This window comes from Musca vetustissima, unplaced genomic scaffold, assembly GCF_032173495.1.
Source record: "Musca vetustissima isolate MV318-11 ecotype Yass unplaced genomic scaffold, APGP_CSIRO_Mvet_v1 utg28306, whole genome shotgun sequence".
NCBI classification, from domain to species: Eukaryota; Metazoa; Arthropoda; class Insecta; order Diptera; family Muscidae; genus Musca; species Musca vetustissima.
The window spans coordinates 4972-26046 of NW_026880597.1; the positions used below are offsets into that span (position 1 = coordinate 4972).

Here is a 21075-nt window from a genome sequence, read left to right on the forward strand (position 1 = left end):
AAAATGTTCCATTTTCTTTTAGTATATTAAATTACATAAAATTATATTTTTTATCGAAAAATTAAAAATAAAATATATGGTAACAAAAATAAAAGACATACATTTAAAATAAAAAAATTGTATACACTGAGAAAAATTTGTTTATCGAAATGGAAACAATTATAAAATTTAATAGTCTATGATTTTGCCATATTCCACTCTATTCAGGATCATCTAGAATGGATTCAATTTTTTTTCCCAAAATTTACTTGTACTGACTTCAAATCTCAATAATAATTTTCATCCATTGCAATCGAAAAATTTTTTTTCTCAGTGTATATTTTTAGATAATTTTTGAATGACCAATTTTGTACATAAAAACAGCGACAAAGACATTTGAAATGGACAAATGAAGAACACAACAAATGATTTAGAATTTAGAATGTATTTGTATTTACAAAAAATAACAAACGAAATTCCGAAAAAGAATTTGGAATGCATTTCAAATGTGGTTAAAAAGTACAAAAAAAATATAGAAACGAAAACAGAAATCGAAAAAAATGTCTGCATGTCAGCGAAAAAATATTTATTTTGCTTCTAACTTACCCATATCATCGATGATTGGCGCCATACGCAATGTTATACCGACTAACATGAGGCACATGAGCAACAGTAGACACGCTGTGGCTATAATAGTCCAGCGAGCACGTTGTGGCAAGTCATCGGGATCGATTACCTTTTAACGGAAAATGAAAAAAGAAAACATTTATAGAAGTTGTAAAAACATTTGAAGTACAGCAACAATTTTAAGTACTTGATAGATTACCTTGACTTCCTGGGTTTCTAAGTCTTGTACAAGGATTTTTGGTTTTTTATGACGATGGCGTTTTTTGTGGCGATGGTGTCTGGAAATAAAAAAAGAATGTTAAATTCAAAACTTATTTAGCAAACAAACAAAAAAACAGTAAGGAAAGTAGTAAAGTCGGACTGGGCCGACTATATGATACCCTTCACTAGAGTTGGGTAGTTCCGGAACGAACTAGTTCATTGGATATTTATTAACGAATCAGCACGGAACTATGTGAGCGAAAAAAAAAACAAAAAGAACGATGAAAGTGAGAGATTCAAAGGAACTATGTAGAAGTCGGAACTATATGGAGAAAAGGAACTATTTGGAGCAAAGGAACTATAAAGAGCAAAGGAACAGTATGGGGTAAAGGAACTATATGGAGCAAAGGAACTACATGGATCAAAGGGACTACATGGATCAAAGGTACTATATATAAAAAAAACGAAAAAAAAGAATGATGAAAGAGAGAGCTGCAAAGGAACTATTTAGGAGTCGGAACTATATGAAGCAAAGGAACAGTATGGAGTAAAGGAACTATATAGAGCAAAGGAACTACATTAAGGAACTAGTTCCTTTTTAAAAAAGGAACGAGAAAGATCGATCCGCTAAGTGAACAAGATTGCCCAACTCTACCCTTCACCACTTTGGGTATATTCTACATTTGTATCCTAACAGCCGTCGCCCTTTTCGAAGGAACATTGTCATGAAATCGAACGAACTTAAATCTAAATCTAGCCCGATTTTCTCGAAACTTAACACACGAGCTATGGTTGGGACATATTACCATCTCAAAGTCAGTCAAATTTTTGGTCTTTAGTGCACAATTTACACAATATATCGGGCGAAAATATATATGGAAGCTAAATCTAAATCTGAACCGATTTTCAAAACTTAGCACACATCATTCCGGGCCTAATTCATTACCCTATGCCAAATTTCGTGCAAATCGAAAGATATATAGGGACTTTGGTGCCCCATTTACCTTAAATGTATATAGCTATATATAAATCTGTAAAACACCGATTCAATTGAATACACCTTGCCAAATTTCTGATTCGAAAGATATATACACACTTTAAATGGACGTAATTCACCCGATTTTCTATGCAACATATTTCATTCTAAATTTTGTGCGAAAGATATATATGGACTTTGGTACCCCATTTACCTTAAAACGGACAATACTATATACGGGAGCTATATCTAAATTTGATCCGATTTTCTCGAAACTTAACACACGCCATTCTAGATTCAATTGAATACACATTGTCAAATTTCGTGATAATCGAAAGATATATAGGGACTTTGGTGCCCCATTTACCTTAAATCGGATGAAAATATATATGGGAGCTATATCTAAATCTGAACCGATTTTCACGAAACTTACCACACATCACTGTATACTCAATTCAGTACGCTGTGCCAAGTTTCGTGCAAATAGATGTATATTTAGGTGCACTTTGGTGCACCTAAATATGCACTTTGGTGCACCATTTACCTCAAATCGGACGAATCTATATATGGGAGCTATATCTAAATCTGAACCGATTTTTCCCAATTTAAATATGGTTCGTCCTAGGGTTAAATAAGTGGCCTATGCCAACTTTCATCCAATTCAGATCATAAATGCGACCTGTACTTTGTTTACAATTTAACATGGACAGACGGACAAACGGACGGACATGCATAAATCGACTCAGAATGTGATTCTGTGCATATTCTCAAAAGGAACCATGGGTCTAGCTCGATTATTTTTGCCTGTTACAAACATATGCACAAATACATAATAGATATATAAGGGTATAAAAACCACACCTTATGTAGGACTTTAAAAAATGTTATCCTCTTGAAAAATTATTCTTCAAACTTCCATGCTTTAGGAATATCTTTTAGAAAGAAAAATTTTCAAAATCCACGCTTTTCGAATGCCCTTGCTAATATTTGTTTTAATAATCCACGAAAAATATGTTTTCAAAACTCAGTTTAGGAAGGTTCGCGCTAAAATATTTTTTCAAGAATCCACAGTTTCTAAGTATTCCTAGCAGATATTATTTATAAAATCCACGCCTTATGTAGGTCCTTGAAAAGACGCCTTTGAAAAAAATAACACACTTAATAACACCTTATGTAGGTCCTTGAAAAAGATCTTTAAAACCCCATGCCTTATGTAGGTCCTTTGAAAACCCACGCCTTATGTAGGTCCTTGAAAAAGATCTTTAAAACCCCATGCCTTATGTAGGTCCTTTGAAAACCCACGCCTTATGTAGGTCCTTGAAAAAGATCTTTAAAACCCCATGCCTTATGTAGGTCCTTTGAAAACCCACGCCTTATGTAGGTCCTTTGAAAACCCACGCCTTATGTAGGTCCTTTGAAAACCCACTCCTTATGTAGGTCCTTTGAAAACGCACGCCTTATGTAGACCCTTGAAAAATATTATTTAACAAATCCGTCTTTTAAAGGTACGTGAAAAATATTCTTTAAGACAATCCTCGCCTTCTAAAGGTCCTTGAAGGTTTTCAAAGATCTACGCCTTCCAAAGGTTCTTTGAAAACCCACGCCTTATGTGGGTCCTTTGAAAACCCACGCCTTATGTAAGTGCTTTGAAAAACCACGCTTTATGTAAGTGCTTTGAAAAACCACGCTTTATGTATAGATCCTTTGAAAATCCACGCCTTATGTATGTCCTTTGAAAACCCACGCCTTATGAAGGTCCTTTGAAAACCCACGCCTTATGTAGGCCCTTGAAAAATATTATTTAACAAATCCGCCTTTTAAAGGTCATTGAAAAATATTCTTTAAGACATTCCTCGCCTTCTAAAGGTCCTTGAAGGTTTTCGGATCACAAATGAAAAAAGTCGTTAACAACATATTTTTGAAAAAATCCATTCCTTTGAAGTCCATTGAAAAATATTCTTTAAAAATTCAACTTCTAATCAAAAAGTCCTTTTTAAAAAATAACACACATAATAATGCATTATGTAGGTCCTTAAAACGGCCTTTGAAATCCCACGCCTTTTGTAGTTCCTTTGAAACCCCACGCCTTATGTAGGTCCTTTGAAAACCCATGAAAATTATTATTTAACAAATCCGCCTTTAAACGGTCCTTGAAAAATTCTTTAAATCAATCCACGCCTTCTAAAGGTCCTTGGAAAATATTCTTTAAATCAATCCAAGCCTTCTAAAAGACATTTAAAAATATTCTTTGAGACAATCCTCGCCTTCTAAAGGTCCTTGGGAAATATTCTTTTAGGCAATCCACGCCTTCTACAGGTCCTTGAAGAATATTTTTTTAAAAAATCCACGCCTTCTAAAGGCCTTTGAAAAAAGTATTTAGCAAAATCTTTTTTAAAAAATCCATGCCTTTGAAGTCCTTGAAAAAAAATGTTCCTTAAAAATCCAATTTCTAGTAAAAAGGTGTTCAACCTCGATAATTCGCATCCATGAATTCCAATGACAACTGAAGTGTAATGAAAAAAACTTTAAATCCACTTTGAGGTGTTCTCCGTGTCAACCAACTTCAGGGCAAATAATCATCATCATGCACTCGGCTTCAGTTGTTTGTTGCAGCCTGCATGGCTGCCTGCCGCACGATAGGCGGCATATCCTTTTCAACCCTTTATTTTTTATCGGTGCCGTGCCGTTAAAGCGTATTCGAGTCGTTGGTGTACCAATGCAGTTGTTGAGAGAATGGAAACTATACCTTGACCTAAATTTCGGATGAATGGAACAGAATAAATAAAATCCAACAACAACAACTAGAACAGCAAACAGCAATAAAAAAAATTGTATAGAAAAAAAAAACAGCCTGGTGAAGTAAAACATGGGGGCATAATTAAAATGTTTGCCAATGCAGCACAGGCTAAGAATTTTGCAGTGCCAAAAATGAAATAGATGTTATGCTCTCCCAAAAGAGAATTACAAAGGCAAAACAAATGCCGGATGTAAGAATGCTGAATGTAATAGACAAAGTCACAGAAGAATTTTGCGATTCCGTTGCAGAATTGCATAGATTCCCATTTTGTTAATATTAATCGAAACTGAAAGAAGACACACACACACACGCGAACCCTCAGAACCATAAAAGGCAAAGCAAAAAGGAGGCACCATTGCCAGCTATGTGTCCTGTGTTAAACAGAAACGTTTATCTTATATAGTGGTAGCAGGTGGTTTTGTTCTCCACAGGACCGGAAATGAAAAAAGGCAAAACGGAAACGCTAATATTAACAACAACTTAGACAAGTGCCAGGTGACCAGGCAAGGGAATGACAGTTGTTACCAGAGAGGGGAACAAACCTAACAAATCCTCGAAAAAACGGTCTTTAGGAAGGTTCTTAATAATACTCTTTGGTCCTTAAAAATATTCTTTATAAAATCCACCCCTTAGGAAGGTCCTTAATAATATTATTTGAAAAAATCACGCCTTAGGAAGGTCCTTAATAATATTCTTTGAAAAAATCACGCCTTAGGAAGGTCCTTAATAATATTCTTTGAAAAAATCACGCCTTAGGAAGGTCCTTAATAATACTCTTTGAAAAAATCACGCCTTAGGAAGGTCCTAAATAATATTCTTTGAAAAAATCACGCCTTAGGAAGGTCTTTAATAATATTCTTTGAAAAAATTCAATTCTTAGGAAGGTCCTTAAAAATATTCTTTATAAAATCCACGCCTTAGGAAGGTCCTTAAAAATATTTTTTAAAAAATTAAATTCTTACGAAGGTCCTTAAAAATATTCTTTATAAAATCCACGCCTCAGGAATGTCCTTAAAAATATTCTTTGAAAAAATTAAATTCTTAGGAAGGTCCTTAAAAATATTCTTTATAAAATCCACGCCTCAGGAAGGTCCTTAAAAATATTCTTTGAAAAAATTAAATTCTTAGGAAGGTCCTTAAAAATATTCTTTGAAAAAATTAAATTCTTAGGAAGGTCCTTAAAAATATTCTTTATAAAATCCACGCCTCAGGATAGGCTAGAAAAAATCCTTTTATAAAGTCCACGCCTCAGGATAGGCTAGAAAAAATTCTTTTATAAAATCCACGCCTCAGGAAGGTCCTTAAAAATATTCTTTATAAAATCCACGCCTTACGAAGGTCCTTAAAAATATTCTTTATAAAATCCACGCCTTACGAAGGTCCTTAAAAATATTCTTTATAAAATCCACGCCTTACGAAGGTCCTTAAAAATATTCGTTATAAAATCCACGCCTTACAAAGGTCCTTAAAAATATTCTTTATAATATCCACGACTTACGAAGGTCCTTAAAAATATTCTTTATAAAAATATTCTTTAATTCTTTTAAAATATCACGCTTTAGAAATGTCCTCAAAAAATATTCTTACTTGCCCCTTACTTTTAAAATACACATTTTTTAAAAATGTATTCCTGTCCTAATTTGGACACCTCTGCTGTCATTGCAAACGGATTTTTCCCCAGAAAAAATAGGAAATGGAAAACTACACAGTAGCAGTCAACCGACATGCAACAGATTTGAATTAACTTTTTCTGTGTTTTGTCTAGTTTTGCAGTAAAACTCAAATACTAAACATTACAACGTTCAAACTATGTATGTATGAGGACTTCAATGTTTCAATGTATCCGTCTCCCAGTCTCTGTGTGTGTGCGTATTTGTACATTGTATTGCGTTTGTGGTAATGGTATTACTAGAAAAAAAAAAATTGTTGGCGTATTTGTTTTTCATTTCCGTTAGTAGCTTTACCGTAACTTCCGTTTGGTATTTTCAACATATTACAATGTTGAAACTTTATCAGATCATAGGGACGACGAAGGACTCGAACAACAGCAACAACAACAAAATGGATTTGTAATGGAATATACACTTGGATAGACAGAAATAGTTGTGGCAGTAGTAGTAACTGTGGATATGGTTAATAATATTTGTTATACTCGGTTTTATGTTTGTGGAAAAAGTAGAGAGGGAGAGAAGGAGGACATGGAGTGAGGATATAGAGGATTGAGATAAAACTATGTTTGTGGCGTAGGTACCTGTGTGTTCGACATGTTTGTAAATATGTTTTGTGCGGATCGAAGGGAAATTGTGTGTATTTTGCTTATTTCATTTGCATGGGATATTTTTGAGAAATAATGAAAATTTTAAAAGATATTCTTTAAAAAATCTGCGCCTTAATAAACCTTGAAAAAACATTCTTTAAAAAATCTGCGCCTTAACTAACTTAGAAAAATATTCCTTAAAAGGAATCCAGGCCTTAACTAACTTAGAAAAATATTCCTTAAAAGGAATCCAAGCTTTAACTAACTTAGAAAAATATTCCTTAAAAGGAATCCGCGCCTTAACTAACCTAGAAAAAATATTCCTTAAAAGGAATCCACGCCTTAAAAATTCTTTAAAAAATCCACGCCTCAACTAACCTAGAAAAAATATTCCTTAAAATGAATCCACGCCTTAACTAAACTAGAAAAAATATTCCTTAAAAGGAATCCACACCTTCACTAAACTAGAAAAAAAAAAAATCCTTAAAAGAAACTAACCTAGGAAAAATATTCCTTAAAGGTATCCGGACCTTAACTAACCTAGAAAAAATATTTCTTCAAAAAATCCACGCCTTAACTAGCCTAGAAAAAATTCTTTAAAAAATCCACGTCTTAACTAGCCTAGAAAAAATTCTTTAAAAAATCCACGCCTTATTAAACCTTGAAAAAATCTTCTTAAAAAAATCCACGCCTTAACTAGCCTAGAAAAAATTCTTAAAAAAATCCACGCCTTAACTAGCCTAAAAAAATTCTTTAAAAAATCCACGCCTTAACTAGCCTAGAAAAAATTCTTAAAAAAATCCACGCCTTAACTAGCCTAAAAAAATTCTTTAAAAAATCCACGCCTTAACTAGCCTAGAAAAAATTCTTTAAAAAATCCACGCCTTAACTAGCCTAGAAAAAATTCTTTAAAAAATCCACGCCTTAACTAGCCTAGAAAAAATTCTTTAAAAAATCCACGCCTTAACTAGCCTTTAAAAAATCCACGCCTTAACTAGCCTAGAAAAAATTCTTTAAAAAATCCACGCCTTAACTAGCCTAAAAAAAATCTTTAAAAAATCCACGCCTAACCTAGCCTAGAAAAAATTCTTTAAAAAATCCACGCCTTAATAAACCTTGAAAATATTCTTTAAAAAATCCACGCCTTAATAAACCATGAAATTCTTCTTTAAAAAATCCACGCCTAACCTAGCCTAGGAAAAATTCTTTATAAAATCCACGCCTAAATAAACCACGAAAAAAACTTCTTTAAAAAATCCACGCTTTTTTAGAGACCTTGAAAAAATTGTCTTTAAAAAATCCACGCCTTTTTAGAGGCCTTGAAAAAAATCTTCTTAAAAAAATCCACGCCTTAATCAACCTTGAAAAAATATTCTTTAAAAAATCCACGCCTTTTTAGAGGCCTTGAAAAAATCTTCTTTACAAAAAATCCACGCCTTTTTAGAGACCTTGAAAAAATTGTCTTTAAAAAATCCACGCCTCTTTAGAGGCCTTGAAAAAATCCACGCCTTTTTAGAGGCCTTGAAAAAATCTTCTTTACAAAAAATCCACGCCTTTTTAGAGGCCTTGAAAAAATCTTCTTTAAAAAAATCCACGCCTTTTGAGAGGCCTTGAAAAAATCTTCTTTAAAAAATCCAAGGCTTTTTAAAGGCCTTGAAAAAATCTTCTTTAAAAAATGCACGCCTTTTTAGAGGCCTTGAAAAAATCTCCTTTAAAAAATCCACGACTTTTTAGAGGCCTTGAAAAAATCTTCTTTACAAAAAATCCACGCCTTTTTAGAGGCCTTGAAAAAATCTTCTTTAAAAAAATCCACGCCTTTTGAGAGGCCTTGAAAAAATCTTCTTTAAAAAATCCAAGAAAAAATCTTCTTTAAAAAATCCACACTTCTTTTTAAAGGCCTTGAAAAAATCTTCTTTAAAAAATCCACGCCTTTTTAGAGGCTTTGAAAAATCTTCTTTAAAAAATCCACGCCTTTTTAGAGGCTTTGAAAAATCTTCTTTAAAAAATCCACGCCTTTTTAGAGGCCTTGAAAAAATCTTCTTTAAAAAATCCACGCCTTTTTAGAGGCCTTGAAAAAATCTTCTTTAAAAAATCCACGCCTTTTTAGAGGCCTTGAAAAATTTATCTTTAAAAAATCCACGCCTTTTTAGAGGCCTTGAAAAAATCTTCTTTAAAAAATCCACGCCTTTTTAGAGGCCTTGAAAAAATCCACGCCTTTTTAGAGGCCTTGAAAAAATCCACGCCTTTTTAGAGGCCTTGAAAAAATCTTCTTTAAAAAAATCCTTGAAAAAATCTTCTTTAAAAAATCCACGCCTTTTTAGAGGCCTTGGAAAAATCTTCTTTAAAAAAATCCTTGAAAAAATCTTCTTTAGAGGCCTTGAAAAAATCTTCCTCAAAAATCCACGCCTTTTTAGAGGCATTGAAAAAACCTCCTTAAAAAAGTGCACGCCTTTTTAGAGGCCTTGAAAAATTCTTCTTTAAAAAATCCACGCCTTTTGAGAGGCCTTGAAAAAATCTTTTTTAAAAAATCCAAGGCTTTTTAAAGGCCTTGAAAAAATTTTCTTTAAAAAATCCACGCCTTTTTAGAGGCTTTGAAAAAATCTTCTTTAAAAAATCCACGCCTTTTTAGAGGCCTTGAAAAAATCTTCTTTAAAAAATCCACGCCTTTTTGGAGGCCTTGAAAGAATCTTCTTTAAAAGATCCACGCCTTTTTAGAGGCCTTGAGAAAATCTTCTTTAAAAAATCCAAGGTTTTTTAAAGGCCTTGAAAAAATCTTCTTTAAAAAATCCACGCCTTTTTAGAGGCCTTGAAAAAATCTTCTTTAAAAAATCCACGCCTTTTTAGAGGCCTTGGAAAAATCTTCTTTAAAAAAATCCTTGAAAAAATCTTCTCTAAAAAATCCATGCCTTTTTAGAGTCCTTGGAAAAATCTTCTTTAAAAAAATCCTTGAAAAAATCTTCTTTCAAAAAATCCACGCCTTTTTAGAGGCCTTGAAAAAATCTTCTTTAAAAATGCACGCCTTAATCAATCTTGAAAAAATATTCTTTAAAAAATCCACAACTATTGGTGGGCCTTTAAAAAAATATTTTTTAAAATATCCACGCCTATTGATGGAAAAACTTAAAGAAAACCCTTAAAGGTATATTTAAAACCAGTGGGCGGAGCAGTATAGTCAGACGGGTCGACCATACGATACCCTACACAACTACCACGGCACTCAAACTTTCTGCGGATTTTTATTCCGAGCCTGGGAAATATTTCTTGATATTTGCAACCTCTTGCCCGATTAGAGTTTAACAGCACCTCTTCCTTACCATGATTTATTTTCCGAATATTACTAATATTCGGTACAACCGCCTCTCTAATTAATTGTCCAGATTCCCTTCACCATGGGTGGTGTTGTGATGTTCAGTTTATAATTGTGGCCTATAGATCGACTCGAAAAAAAAAACACAACAGAAAAATTTTTAGTCCACTTCATCCCGAAATTGTTATCTGATCATCACCGAAAAATAGGCGTTGTCCTTGACCATAACTGGATCCTCATGGAAAATTTTTCAAACTATCAGTGCTATATTTCCGCACTCTAGTGTGGTAATGGGTTACTAAATAATATCTGAATAGGTAAGTTTAGTTTAACTTCCAAATCTGAGTAGATACATTACTATATTTGGTATCGATTTAAAGGTCAATCACTCCTCTTGGATACACAAACTTCTCTGGTCTATATCCTTCAGGGGAAAATATATACGCCATAGAATACAAATTTTGTAATTTTTCCCACAAAAATCAGGGTCCATCAGGGTAATGACCGATCTTTATTTAAGCAGGCATGCACTTTCGTTGGCCCAATCCTCTTCTTCATGCAAAATTTCGCGAAGTTCGGACCATAAAAAAACAATAGGGGTCTTCATTGGCCAGAACTTATCCTAAATGCAAAATTTCGTCAAGATTGGTCCATAACTGTGGCCTGTATCGTGTTTACAAATTATAATGGACAGACGGACGGACGGACGGACACACATGTCAGCTAGTCGAGACATGACAATCGGTATACTTAAATGTGGGTCATAGATCAATATTTTGGGGCGTTACAAACTCTTGGGGCTGCACAAAGCTATAATACCCTGACAACATGGTTGTGTAGGGTATACAAATCCACGCCTATTTGTGGACCTTGAAAAATATTTTAATAAAATCCACGCCTATTTGTGGACCTTGAAAAATATTTTAATAAAATCCACGCCTATTTGTGGACCTTGAAAAATATTTTAATAAAATCTACGCCTATTTGTGGACCTTGAAAAATATTTTAATAAAATCCACGCCTATTTGTGGACCTTGAAAAATATTTTAATAAAATCCACGCCTATTTGTGGACCTTGAAAAATATTTTAATAAAATCCACGCCTATTTGTGGACCTTGAAAAATATTTTAATAAAATCCACGCCTATTTGTGGACCTTGAAAAATATTTTAATAAAATCCACGCCTATTTGTGGACCTTGAAAAATATTTTAATAAAATCCACGCCTATTTGTGGACCTTGAAAAATATTTAAATAAAATCCACGCCTATTTGTAGACCTTGAAAAATATTTAAATAAAATCCACGCCTATTTGTAGACCTTGAAAAATATTTAAATAAAATCCACGCCTATTTGTGGACCTTGACCTATTTGTGGACCTTGAAAAGTATTTTAATAAAATCCACGCCTATTTGTGGACCTTGAAACAGTATTCTTTAAAATATCCACGCCTATTGATGGACCTTGAAAAAATATTTGTTAAATATATATATATATATATATGTATATATAAAATATATATTTTTGTTATTCCTTACTTACCGATGTTTATGATGTTTACGTTTTGTACTATCACTTGGAACTATTTTTTCGAGGTCATCATTTTTATCTGATTCCATTTGCAATTGTATATCATAAGCGTAATCTTCGGTATAGGGATATTGTCTGTTGGAGGACGGTCAGCCATGCAATTCACATACAATTCCAATTCAATTTCATTGGCCATTGTAATCAGCAGTCACCAGACAAAAAAACAATCGCCAATTGTCCAATTCCATTCATCCGGCAAACGGAGAGATAGATGTCCACAATGCAGTCATTCAATCATTTCACACAAAAAAAGATGGCCAGGACGGGATCCATATCATCATCATAGCCCAAATCCAGTGCAGTGTGCCAAAAAAGGCAGCAGGAGACAAAAAAAGTAGAAATGAAAATAAAAAAAATATATAAAGAGACAAACAAAGAACCAAACACACACACAAAAATAAATTAGATATCAAGCGGAAAGGGGAAAATGGAAGAAGAAATTATTAATAATGTTGCTCAGTCGTGTCAAAAAATGTTCATAAACTATTTTTATTCTCTCTTTCGTTTTTGATAAGAATTTATAATTAATGTTTTATTTTCATTTTGCAATCTTTTATTTGTATTTTGTTTCGCATTGTGTTAAAGTCACGCACACCCCTACACACTCTGTATGGGTGTTTGGCAGTCGTAAATCATTTGTTTTTGGGTGTATAGGTTCAAGGATCTTTCGCTTTTGTTGTTGTTGTTGTAAATCATACTTACATGGGATCATTAGGCGGCATGGAGAGTATACAATGTTGCAGGCCACTCGTTGCTGGATATACCAATACTGGATCGGAACAACGATGATAACGTTCTGAAATAATGGAAAACCAACATTAAAAAATTACAAAAAAAACATTAAAAAAACCAGGGAGCGGAGCAGTATAGTCGGACGGGCCGACCATATGATACCCTACACAACTTCCACGAAAATCGAACTCTCTGTGGTACTGCATTCTAAGCTTGGGCAATACATTGCGATATTTGCACCCTCATGACCGACAAGAGGTCAACAAATATTATTATTACTTTTAATATTCAGTACAGCCATTCTAATTAATTGTCCAGAGTTCCTTCACCGTGGGTTGTGTTGTAATGTTCGATCGACTCGAAAAAACACAAAAAATTAAGTTTTCGGTCCACATCATCCCAATATAATTATTTGATCATCACCGAATATTATAGGCGTGGTCCTTGACCATACCTGGATCCTCATAGAAAATTTCAAAGCGATCGGCGCTATATTTTCGCCCTCTACTATGGTAATGGGTTACTAAATAATATATGAATACGTCAGCACCTGTAAATATTTACGTGTAACTCCCACATCCGAGTACATACGACAATATAATTGGTATCAATTTAAACTCCTCTTGGATATACTATCAACATCTCGGGTCGATGTCCTTCAGGGGTAAATATAGTCGCTATAGAATACAAATTTTTGTAATTTTTCACACAAAAGTCAGGGTCCATTTGACCTATTAAATATTGACCGATCTCTGTCAAAACAGGCATGCTTATTCTTAGCGCCTACATGTTAAAATTCGCAATGTTTGGGCCATAACTGCGGCCTCTGGAGCGACCAGAAAATCAGACAAAAATAAAGTTTTTGGTCCATTTCATCCCCTAAATATTAACCGATCTTTACCAAAAACAATAAAGGTCTTCATTGGCCAGAACCCATCCTACATGCAAAATTTCGTGAAGATTGCTCCATAACTGTGGCCTGTATCGTGTTTACACGTTATAATGGACAGATGGACGGACGAACGGACACACATGTCTAGATCGACTAAGCTAGTCGATATATGACGATCGGTATACTTAATGGTGGGTCTAGGACCAATATTTCGCGGCGTTACAAAATATTGGGGCTGCACAAAGCTAAATACCCTGACAACATAGTTGTGTAGGGTATAACTAGTAAGGAAAGTAGTAAAGTCGGACTGGATCGACTCTATGATACCCTTCACCAATTTGGGTATATCCTAACAATTGCATACCAATGTTCCCTCGAAGGAACATATTCATGCCCTTCTACAACCTATGCTAAATTTAATTTCATTCGGGAAGATTTTTAGTCGTCTGCGTACCATGGGAGAAATTTATGGAAAACGATTTATAGCAAAATTGATACATGCTATTCGATACCCCGCACTGTTGAACATTTAATTTCAATCATACACCCGATCGATATATTTCAGCAAAACGCAAAAACGTCATTCAAGACGAAAATATATATGGGAGCCATATCGAAATCTGAACCAATTTTCACGAAACTTAGCACACATCGTTCTAGGCTTAATTCAGTAAGCTATGCCAAATTTCGTGCAAATCGAAGGATATGTAGGGACTTTGGTGTGTCATTTACATAAAATCGGACGAAAATATATATGGAAGCCATATTTAAATCGGAACCGATTTTCATGAAACTTAACACACATCGTTCTAGACTTAATTAAGTATGCTATGCCAAATTTCGTGAAAATCGAAAGATATATTGGTACTTTGGTGCACACTTTACCTTAAATCGAGCGAAAATATACATGGGAGCTATATCTAAATCTGAACCGATTTTTCCCAATTTCAATAGGGTTCGTCCTTGGGCCAAATAAATGAGCTGTGCCAAATTTCATTCAATTCGAATCAAAAATGCGACCTGTACTTTGTTTACAATTTAACATGAACATACGGACGGACATGCATAAATCGATTTAAAAAGTGATTCTATGCATATTCTCAAAAGGAACGTTGTGTCTATCCCGTTTCCTTTTGATTGTTGTTACAAATATAAATATACGCCTATGATAGGTTCTTGAAAAAAAAACATTTTTCAAAAATCCACTCCTATGTTAGGTCCTTAAAAATATATTTTTCTCCTGGTACTTACTATATTTTCTCTTCTTCCTGCGATATTCATCATCGCTACCGCTCTGACCCGATGGAATGATGTGTGCTTCTGCTGGAAAACGTTGCTTCTCTTTCAGACGTGATGCCGATGATTTCGTTGTGGTGCAACAACCTGTAGGAGCAATACTCGACCCAGTCGATGTGGAGGTCATGCGATGTAATTTGGCCGTATCATCGTTGAGCGAGGAGGAAGTGGTGGTGACAATGGCAGCAGGAGCGGCAGAGACCCCACCATTTATGAAGGCATTTTCGGGACCTCGCGAACGAAAATCCGCTACTGGCCCTCCCATAGTTGAAGAAGAATACGATTCGATCACAGGATATTGTTGAGGCAGTTCTGATGTGGCAGAGGCCATGGTAACAATGTGCAATGATTGTGTTGGTATATCACTGGTCTTGGGGATGTTCGTGTGGGCGGTGGGGGTCGTGGCGATGGTGCTAGGAGCTATTTGCGTTTTGGTAACTAATTTGAAACTATCTACTAAGATTTTCTGCTTAATATTGCTTGCGATGTGCAATTGCTGGAGTTCGCTTATTGGAAGTGTTGGCAGCTCGGGTGGTGAGGCCAATGCCACCGGTGATGGTTGGGCCGTTTCACATGGCGGTGGCATTGGTGGTGGAGGCCTAGTACGGCCATTGCCCAAGGCTACCAAAACGCTGGCACTTTTCGATTTAAAACGATCGTTGATGTTGACGGGTCGCCCGGATGTTCGCCCTAGGAAATCGGGTATTGCCGTGGATGTGGCTGTCGTGGGAGAGGCATGTAAGGACATGGAATCACTTTGATTGAGCAGCGTGCTGACGGTGAGATTTGCACTATCCTCCGAAGTGTTTTGTCGTGAAATGTTGCGTGACTCGAAGAGGCTATCCGTATAGGAAAACTGATTGGGTAGGAAGCGTCTTCGCAATGTGGCATCTGTGGTCTCCATGGTTTCCGGTTCGGCTAAGGGTAGGGGTTCTATGATATTGATGGGTGGTTGATTGCTGCTCGCTGGACCCACTACTGTCAGAGGACTTTTTGTTATGGGAGGTGACATTGGTTTGGGTGGTGCATGCACCATGGTTCGTATTACATGCCGCGATGGCAGTATGGGGCTGCATTGAGCACTGATTGACTTGGCTTCCAGTATACGTTGCCTCTTGGCTGCTGCTGCTTTTATTCGCTCATAGCTTATATCCTCGGGTATAACTTCAGTGGCTCCAAAACTCACCGTACACCGTGAACTGGCAAAGGATAAACTTTCAATGCTATCACGTATTGAGGTCAGGCTATCCTCACAAATGGTGTGGGAGTTTAGCCGAGCTCCTGCGCCATTTTCATAACCACTGGCCAGGGAGCTGGTATCACAGGTGACTTCGCCACGAGAATGGCTAGCCGGGTGTGCTGGCACAGAGGAACGTTTTTGTTCCGCCCTGGAATCCCCCGATGAGGTTGAGGTCTGAACCTCTGTGGGGGTACCATGGGTCTGAGCCATAACCAAAACATTGTGCTTGACCATTTTGCCCGAGGAATTACTCAACGTACTGGCAATGCTGTCCTCGGCCGTTGCACCTGGAGGATGCGGCGGCGACTGCTGCTGCTGCGTTTTTTGTGTCTCTGAACTGGCAGTGTTCGATTTCGATTTGGACCTGCTGGTCGGTGATTGACGCACCTGTTGCGTTGTTTGATGACTAGAAAACGGTGGACTTTGGACCGAGGATATACTGTGATCGGTTTCAATGTCCAATGATTGGGCCGCATGATCCTTACGAATGGCAGTTTTAGTTGTTGGCATTTTCATTAGCTTCTGTGGGGTGGTTGGCTCCGAATGGGCCTGCATGACCACACTGCCCCCAGCCGATTCACTAAGCATTGAGCTTTTACGTGAATCCACACTGCTGAATAGCCTCTTGGCAAGGAAAATCCGCCCTATGGATTTCCGCTTTAAACGTTTGTTCCGCTTACGCTCCTCACAGTCCCGTTTCATGGCTTGCATTTTCTTTTCGAGCAGAGAATTGAAAACCAATTCATAGGTCACGGCCCGCTGATAATCTTCCAGGTCGGGTATGCCATAGGTGGAGACAGCCTTGTCGGACTTATTAAGGGCTCCCATTTCCATTTGTATCGAATCCGGCTCTTCGGGAGGCTGATGCGGCGTCATTTTGCTGTCCGTTTCAGTGCCCACCTCTTGGTGGCCCTCACCCGATGTTATCTCCTCCTGATGGTGGTCATCTTGGTGTTCCGTTGCTGTGGGATACTTTTGTATCGTATCATCGTCCATTTTAGAATTTTGTTTTTTTCAAGGCCACACCGGTCTCAGCTTAAATACTATAACGACGAAGCATTCAGACCCAGGCTTAACATTTGGCAGAACTTAGAAAGCTTCCAAAAATTTGGAAGCAGGAAGTCAATATTATTCTCCAATTGCTGGTGTGCCTGGTGGTGGTGGTGATGTTGTTTGTGGTGTGGTTGTTTGTTTTTCCGACTATGACAACTTAAAGGGAATTTGAGCTCCAACGGGTGCTGCTGATGCCGATGATCCTGCTGTTTGTTTACGGCTATGGTTGCTGTTGACAAGGACCACAATGTCAGCAAGTGAATGGATGACAATGACACTTTGATTGATAACCTCGATGTGGATGCTAATGTTCTTTGTGTGGCGCTGCGGATTGTGACAATGCCGGCTATTATTATCGGAATGGAAAATAGCTCGACGGAGATGGGTCGGGAGATATTTGTTTGTATTGAGTTGTTGTCTGATTCGAGTTTTTCTGCTGCTTCTATTCTTGATGGCGACAATTTTTTCAACATTTTTCATTCGTTGTTGTTGTTGTTGTTTTGCATACCAAACACTGGGACAATGACGCGGTTGATGACACCCCTAATAACGTTGTCGTTGTTGTAAATATTTGCACAGTTTTCCAATACACAGACAAACAAAACATATTGACAGTTGATTATACGTGTGTGTGTGTGTGTGGGTGAGTGTGTGTACAAAAATAGCGAGGTCTAAAGGAAAACAATTCAATTCAGAGGATATTTTACAAAACACCTCTTGCCTCCTTCTTAGATTATTTTTCGCTTTCTTCGGCTTCCCCTCGTTCTCGATTTCCTGAGCAATTGTCTCTTTATATTCTTGAAAATCCGAACAATGCAAGATGAAGAACTACTAGAAAAGATTGTTTTCAATTTCTTTTGAATGCATTTTATTTCTCGTATGACTGTGTGGGTGAGCACTACTCTTCTTCTTCACATTTACTGGAAAACTGTTGTCGATTCTGTTGTAGAATAAGTTATTGTGAGGAATATCTGAAAATAGATAGAATGGGGGTAAATGTTAAAAAGTTACATTGTTGTGAAGAAAAGAAAGACAAGGTATTAAATTCTATTTTTAAAAAGATAAATCAATGTCTTAACTAGCATGAAAATCACAGCTTCACCACATTGTGGTAGTTAAGTTTCGGGCAAATCTGTTCTGGTTTAGAAATAGCTCCCATACATATTTTCGTCCGATTTTATGTAAATGATGCACCAAAGACCCTATATATCCTCCGATTTGCACGAAATTTGGCATATCGTACAGAATTAAGTCTAGATCGATGTGTGTTAATGTTAGCGAAAATCGGTTCAGATTTAAATATAGCTCCCATATATATTTTCGTCCGATTTTTTGTAAATGGTACACCAAAATCCCTATATATCCTTCGATTTGCACGAAATTTTACATAGCGTACTAAATTAAGTCTAGAACGATGTGTGTTAAATTTCGTGAAGATCAATTGAGATTTCGATATAGCTCCCATACATATTTTCGTCCGATTTAAGGTAAATAGGGCACCAGAGTCCCTATATATCTTCCGATTTGCACGAAATTCTGAATAGTGCAATGAATTGAGTCTGGAACGATGTGTGTTAAATTTCGTGAAAATCAGTTCAGATTTAGATATAGCTCCCATATATATTTTCGTCCGATATTAGGTAAATTGGGAACCATAGTCCCTTTATATCCTTCGACTTGAACGGAATTTACCATAGCGTAATAAATTGCGTGTGGAATAATGTTTGGTAAGTTTCGGGAAAATCGATTCAGATTTCGATATAGCTCCCATATATTTTCGTCCTATTTTAGTAAATGGTTCACAAAAGTCCCTAGCAATGAATTGAGTCTAGAACGATGTGTTTTAAATTTCATGAAAATCGGTTCAGATTTTGATATTTAGATTTTAGGTAAATTGGGCATCAGAGTCCCTTTATATTTTTCGATTTGCAGGAAATTTGGCATAGGGTTCAGAATTAAGTCTAGAACGTTGTGTGTTAAATTTCGTGAAAATCGGTTCAGATTAAGATATAGCTCCCATATATATTTCCGTCCGATTTTAGGTAAATAGGGCACCAGAGTCCCTTCATATCTTTCGATTCGCACTAAAGTTGTGTTTTAAGTATCGTGAAAATCGGTTTAGATTTAGATATAGCTCCCATATATATTTGCGTCCGATTTTAGGTAAATAGTGCACCAAAGTCCCTATTTATCCTTCGATTTGTACGAAATTTTGCATAGGGCAAAGAATTGAGTCTGGAATGATGTGTGTTTAAGTTTCGAGGAAATCGGTTCAGATTTCGATATAGCTCGCATAAATATTTTTGTCCGATTTTATGTAAATGGTGCACCAAAGTCCCTATATATCCTTCGATTGGCACGAAATTTAGCACGGCGTACTGAATTAAATCTACAACGATGTCTGTTAAATTTCGGAAAAATCGGTTCAGATTTCGATATAGCTCCCACACATACACATATGTTCGTCAGATTTTACGTAAGTGATGCACCAAACTCCTAATGTTTGTCCGATTAACACGAAATTTTGCAGAACGTATCAAATTGAGACTTGAATGACGTTGTTGCTTTTTGTTGAAATTGGTGCAGATGCAGCCATAGCTTTCATATGTATTTCGAACTGGTGTCAGATTGAAACAATGCGGCGAAGCGAATAGCGTGTACCAATTTTGCTATAAATTGTTTTCCATTAATTTGTACCATTGTAAGCAGACGACTCTAAATCTGCCAGAATGGAATTAAATTTATCATATGCTGCCGAAAGACGTGTGTATGTTCCTTCTAGGGTACATTGACATGCAGTTCTAAGGATATATATGTACAATATACCCAAGTGACACCCCCATATATATTCGGCCCAGTCCGACTTTACTACTTTCCCTTATGGTTAAAAATCCAGCCTATATTTGGACATTGAAAAGATATTTTTAAAAATCCACGCCTATGTTTGTTCCTTGAAAAAATGTTTTTAAAGTCCACGCCTATGTTTGGTAAAACCTAAATAAAAACCAGTAAGGAAAGTAGTAAAGTCGGACGGGGCCGACTATATGATACCCTTCACCACTATGGGTATATTAAACAGGACTATTAGCATGAAATTGGATGAAATAAAATATGTGGTATTTATCTAAATGTGAATCTACCTAGATCTATCCATAAAGTATGTAAATCGACTTCAAACAAATATAAATAGGTCATCCGTTGGGCTATGTCTGTACTTCTATAAAACGCAACTACGTTATTCTATGCTCAATTTTGTACGATGTGCAAAATTTGATGTCAATCTGACTAACATGAGAAAGTTGATGTCCAATTTACTTGAAATCGGGCGGAAATATATATTTGGAAGCTCTAACCAAATATTAAGCGATTTCAAACAAACTTGTCACAGGTTAGGTTATACTAATTTCAGAACGTTTTGTTCCTATTGGTTCTTTGGTGCGTCAATTACTTAAAATCAATCTATAATAAAAGGGAGCTATATCTAAATCTGGACCGATTTTCACAAAACAAGGCAGACATCACTCTAGGCTCAAGTCAGTACGTTATGCGAAATTTCGTGCAAATCGAAGGACATATAGGCTCTTTGGTGCACCATTTACATGAAATCGGACGAAACAATCGAAAGATATATAGGGACTATGGAGCACCATTTACAAGAAATCGGACGAAACTATATATGATAGCTATATCTAAATCTGTACCGATTCTCACGAAACTTGGCAGACATCATTCTTGACCTAAATAATTAGGCTGTACCAAATTTCGTGCAAATCGGAAGATATATAGGGACTTTGGGCACCATTTACATAAAATCGGACGAAACTATATATGGGAGATATATCTACATCAGGACCGATTTTCATGAAACTTGGCAGACATCATTCTAGGCTAAATTAAGTACGTTATGCCAAATTTCGTGGAAATCGAAAGATATATAGAGACTTTGGTGCACCATTTACATGAAATCGGACGAAACTATATATGGGAGCTATATCTAAATTTCGACCGATTTTCTCGAAAGTTGGCAGACATCATTCTTGGCTCAATTCAGTACGTTATGCCAAATTTCGTGCAAATCGAAAGATATATAGGGACTTTGGGGCACCATTTACATGAAATCGGACGAAA

At 36.2% G+C, this 21075-nt stretch overlaps 1 protein-coding gene across 1 annotated transcript; it reads right to left on the bottom strand.

Moving 5' to 3' along the window:
• Positions 1-585: 585 nt before the first annotated feature.
• Positions 586-16890, bottom strand: LOC133326290 (uncharacterized; the record flags this gene model as incomplete). The annotated part of the gene is made up of 5 exons (XM_061534965.1): positions 14610-16890; positions 12437-12530; positions 11687-11809; positions 806-884; positions 586-715 (listed from the first exon to the last, which is right to left on the bottom strand). Coding segments are annotated over exons 1-5 (2707 nt in total), but the record flags the coding sequence as incomplete, so codon positions are not given.
• Between the last annotated feature and the right edge of the window lie 4185 nt (positions 16891-21075).